At 66.4% G+C, this 5,251-nt stretch overlaps 1 protein-coding gene across 1 annotated transcript; it reads right to left on the minus strand.

The window, feature by feature from the left end:
- Nucleotides 1–970: 970 nt before the first annotated feature.
- Nucleotides 971–4,899, minus strand: EMC10 (ER membrane protein complex subunit 10; the record flags this gene model as incomplete). The annotated part of the gene is made up of 4 exons (XM_084540695.1): nt 971–1,179; nt 3,862–3,939; nt 4,040–4,145; nt 4,850–4,899. Coding segments are annotated over 4 exons (417 nt in total), but the record flags the coding sequence as incomplete, so codon positions are not given.
- Between the last annotated feature and the right edge of the window lie 352 nt (nt 4,900–5,251).

Consider the following 5,251-nt stretch of genomic DNA (forward strand, 5'->3'; position numbering starts at 1 on the left):
CACTCACCTGGCAGTAGACAGAGGGACACAGATGTGGAGAGAAGCTCCACGTTGACGTCCTCCACCGTGTCCCCATGGTGTCCCCGTGGTGTCCCCACGTCCCCACATCCCCACGGTGTCCCCCCCCCATGTCCCCAAGGTGTCCCCAAAGTGTCCCCAAAGGGTCCCCATGTCCCCAAGCACTCACCTGGCAGCAAACACAGGGACATGGACGCGGACAGGACCTCCAGGTTGACGTCCTCCACCGTGTCCCCACGGTGTCCCCACACCCCCAGGATGTCCCCACGTCCCTGTGGTGTCCCCAAAGTGTCCCCAAAGTGTCCCCGTGACTCACACGGCGGCGGGCAGGGGCTGTCGCAGCAGCACGGAGGTGTTGAAGAGCTGCAGGTCCCCGTCCTCCACTGTGTCCCCAGGGTGTCCCCATGTCCCCCGAGTGTCCCCAAAGTGTCCCCATAGGGTCCCAGTGTCCCCACAGTGTCCACAAAGTGTCCCCATGTCCCCAGGCACTCACCTGGCAGCAGACACAGGAACATGGATGCAGACAGGACCTCCAGGTTGACGTCCTCCACCGTGTCCCCATGGTGTCCCCATGTCCCCATAGTGTCCCCATGATGTCCCCATAGGGTCCCAGTGTCCCCAAAGTGTCCCCATGTCCCCAGCACTCACCTGGCAGCAGACACAGGAACGTGGGCGTGGAGAGCAGCTCCAGGTTAACATCCTCCACCGTGTCCCCATGGTGTCCCCGTGGTGTCCCCATGTCCCCATGGTGTCCCCATGACCCCCAGAGTGTCCCCAGAGTGTCCCCAAAGTGTCCCCATGTCCCCAAGCCCTCACCTGGCACCAGACACAGGAACATGGATGCAGACAGGACCTCCAGGTCCACATCCTCCACCGTGTCCCCACGGTGTCCCCATGGTGTCCCCATGTCCCCACACCCCCAGGGTGTCCCCACGTCCCCGTGGTGTCCCCAAAGTGTCCCCAAATTGTCCCCATGACTCACACGGCAGCGGGCAGGGGCTGTCGCAGCAGCACGGAGGTGTTGAAGAGCTGCAGGTCCCCGTCCTCCACCTGGCGGCCCCGGCAGGTCCCCAGGGCCACCACCCCCAGGGCCACCAGCTGCCCCCCCGCGTCCAGGTGCACGCTCAGCTCCTCCGACAGCCCCGACTCCAGCAGAGCGCACTGGGGGGGGACAGGGGGGGGACAGAGAGGGGACAGGGGGGGACAGAGAGGGGACAGAGAGGGGACACGGTGAGTGATACGGGGCACCGTGGGGACAGGGACATCACAGGGACATCATGGGGACACCATGGGGACATGGTAAGGGACGGGGGGGGACAGGGGGGCACCACGGGGACAGGGGGGGACAGAGAGGGGACGGGGGGGGACAGAGAGGGGACACGGTGAGTGATATGGGGCACCGTGGGGACAGGGACAACGTGGGGACACGGGGAGGGATGAGGGGGGCAGCAGGGGACATGGGGAGGGACGGGGGGCACCATGGGGACAGGGGGGGACAGGGGTGATATGGGGAGGGACGGGGGGGACAGGGGGGGACAGAGAGGGGACATGGTGAGGGATATGGGGCACCATGGGGACAGGGACATCACAGGGACATCATGGGGACACCATGGGGACATGGTAAGGGACGGGGGGGGACAGTGGGGACATGGGGGGACAGGGGGGACATGGGGAGGGACGGGGGGGACAGGGGGGGACAGAGAGGGGACAGGGGGGGACAGAGAGGGGACAGAGAGGGGACACGGTGAGTGATATGGGGCACCGTGGGGACAGGGACAACGTGGGGACACAGGGAGGGACGGGGGGGCAGCAGGGGACATGGGGAGGGACGGGGGGCACCATGGGGACAGGGACAGCTTGGGGACATCATGGGGACAGGGGGGACGGGGGGGACAGGGGGGGACAGAGAGGGGACACGGTGAGTGATATGGGGCTCCATGGGGACAGGGACAACGTGGGGACACGGGGAGGGACAGGGGGCACCATGGGGACAGGGACATCATAGGGACACCATGGGGACAGGGGGGACACGGTGAGGGACAGGGAGGGACAGGGGGGCACCATGGGGACAGGGGGGGACAGGGGGGACATGGGGAGGGACGGGGGGGACAGGGGGGGACAGAGAGGGGACATGGTGAGGGATATGGGGCACCATGGGGACAGGGACATCATAGGGACAGCATGGGGACATGGGGAGGGACAGGGGGCACCATGGGGACAGGGGGGACACGGGGAGGGACAGGGGGGGACAGTGGGGACAGGGGGGGACGGGGGGGAACAGGGGGGACGGGGGGGACAGGGGGACAGGGGGGGACAGAGAGGGGACACGGTGAGTGATATGGGGCACCATGGGGACAGGGACAACGTGGGGACACGGGGAGGGACAGGGGGGCACCAGGGGACACGGGGAGGGACAGGGGGCACCATGGGGACAGGAGGGGACAGGGGAGGACAGGGGGGGACAGGAGGGACAGGGGGGGATGGGGGGGGACAGGGGGGACAGAGAGGGGACATGGTGAGCGATATGGGGCACCGTGGGGACAGGGACGTCATAGGGACATCATGGGGACAGGGGGGACATGGTGAGGGACGGGGAGAGACAGGGGGACAGGGACATCATAGGGACATCATGGGGACACAGTGAGGGACATGGGGGTCCATGGGGACAAGGACATCATGGGGACATGGTGAGGGATGGGGGACATGGGGAGGGACACCATGGGGACAGGGACAGCAAGGGGACATGGGGAGGGACACCAAGGGGACACCACGGGGACAGCAAGGGGATGGCATGGGGATGGTGTGGGGACAGCACGAGTGGCCGTGGGGACACCACAGGGACAGAGAATGCCATGGGGACACCGTGGGGACACCCCAGGGACACTGTGGGGACAGGGCCACCGGGAGGGACAGGGCCACCAAGGGGCGATGTGACGGGAATGGGGACATGGAGAGGTGACAGAGGGTGACGGGGCCACCGGGGTGAGGATGGGGAGGGGACACGGGTGACACGGGTGGCAGAGGTGACACGGGTGACAGAGGTGACAGAGGTGCCACAAGTAACAGAGGTGACAGAGGTGACAGAGGTGCCACGGGTGCCACGTGTGACATGGGTGTCAGAGGTAACAGAGGTGCCAGAGGTGACACAAGTGACAGAAGTGACACGGGTGACAGAGGTGACAGAGGTGCCTCAGGTGGCACAGGGTGCTACGGGTGACAGAGGTAAGAGAGGTGACAGAGGTGACACAAGTGACAGAGGTGACACGGGTGACAGAGGTAACACGAGTGGCAGAGGTGACAGAGGTAACAGAGATGACACGGGTGCCAGAAGTGACAGAGGTGACACGGGTGACAGGAGTGACAGAGGTGCCTCAAGTGCCACGGTGTGCCACGGGTGTCACAAGTGACACAGGCGACAGAGGTAAGAGAGGTGACAGAGGTGCCACAAGCAACAGAGGTGACAGAAGTGACACGGGTGACAGAGGTGACACAAGTGACAGAGGTGCCTCGGGTGCCATGGAGTGCCACGGGTGTCACAAGTGACAGAGGTGACAGAGGTAAGAGAGGTGACAGAGGTGACAGAAGTGACAGAGGTGACAGAGGTGACATGGGTGACAGAGGTGACAGACGTAAGAAAGGTGACAGAGCTGACACGGGTGACACGGGTGACAGAGGTGACACGAGTGACAGAGGTGCCTCGGGTGCCACGGGGTGCCACGAGTGCCACAGGTGCCACGTGTGCCACAGGTGACAGAGGTGCCAGAAGTGCCCGAGGTGCCAGAGGTGCCAGAGGTGCCAGAGGTGACAAGTGACAGAGGTGACAGAGGTGACAGGAGTGCTCACCGCGCGCTCGCAGGAGGCGAGGAAGCCGTCCCCGCGGGCCACCCTGACGCGGTACAGCCCGTCGCGCGCCGCCAGCTCCTTGGGGACAAAACGGGGACAGGGTCAGCACCCTGGGGTGCCACCGACCCCCCCCCAGTGTCACATGTCCCATGTCCCCCCCCCGGTGTCCCCGTGCCACCCGCAGTGCCCGGCGCTCCTCCTCGCTCAGCGGCCGCTGCGTCAGCACCGGGTCCCCCCCGGGCTCCAGCTCAGGGTCCCCCGGCGGCGGTAGCGGGGGCTGCCATCTAGGGGGGGGGGGACAGGGACAGAGACGGGTCACCCCCCCGTGCCACCCCCCCGGTGGCATCACCCCCCCCAGTGTCACCTCCCCCAGGTGTCACCCACCCCCCTGTGTCACCTCCCCCGGTGTCCCCCCCCCCGTTATCAGCCCCCCACTGCCAACCCCTGGTGTCCCCCCCCCCAGTGTCACCACCCCCCCAGTGTCACCACCCCCCCAGTGTCCCCCACCCCATTATCAGCCCCCAATTGCCCCCCCCGGTGTCCCCACCCCCCAGTGTCCCCCCCCCAGTGTCACCCCCCCAATGTCACCACCCCCCCTGGCATCTCCCCCCAGTGTCATCCCCCCAATGTCACCACCCCCCCCATTGTCCCCCCCCCAGTGTCACCCCCTCCCATGTCACCTCCCCCCCTGGCATCTCCCCCCAGTGTCATCCCCCCCCCAGTGCCACCACCCCCCCAATGTCACCACCCCCCCAGTGTCCCCCCCACCCCATTATCACCCCCCCATTGTCCCCCCCCAGTGCCACCACCCCCCTGGTGTCCCCCCCCTCAATGTCCCCCCCCCATTGTCCCCCCTGGTGCCCCCCCCCTCCATTATCACCCCCCTCCAACGTCCCCCCCCAGTGCCACCACCCCCTGGTGTCCCCCCCCAATTGTCCCCCCCCCAGTGCCACCCCCCCCCCCATTGTCCCCCCCCCGTGCCCCCCACCTGGCTCCAGGGAGTGCTCCAGGGTCAGCGTCACCCCGCAGGACTCGGCGTCACCCTGGGGACAGGGGGGGGGGGTTGGGGACAGCTCGGGGGGGGGACACCCACATGGGGACACCCCCACTGGGGGACGGACCCCCCAGTTTGGGGGCAGAAACCCCAGTTTGGGGACAAAACCCCCAGATTTGGGGACAAAAACCCCAGATTTGGGGACAGACACCCCCATTTGGGGACATTTTGGGGTTTGGGGACGCCCCCGTTTGGGGACAGAACCCCCAGATTTGGGGACAGACCCCCAGATTTGGGGACAGAAACCCCAGATTTGGGGACACCCCCATTTGGGGACAGACACCCCCATTTGGGGACATTTTGGGGTTTGGGGACAACCCCGTTTGGGGACAGACC

This window comes from Aythya ferina (genome assembly GCF_964211825.1).
Source record: "Aythya ferina genome assembly, contig: HAP1_SCAFFOLD_1411, whole genome shotgun sequence".
In the NCBI taxonomy this organism is placed as follows: domain Eukaryota; kingdom Metazoa; phylum Chordata; class Aves; order Anseriformes; family Anatidae; genus Aythya; species Aythya ferina.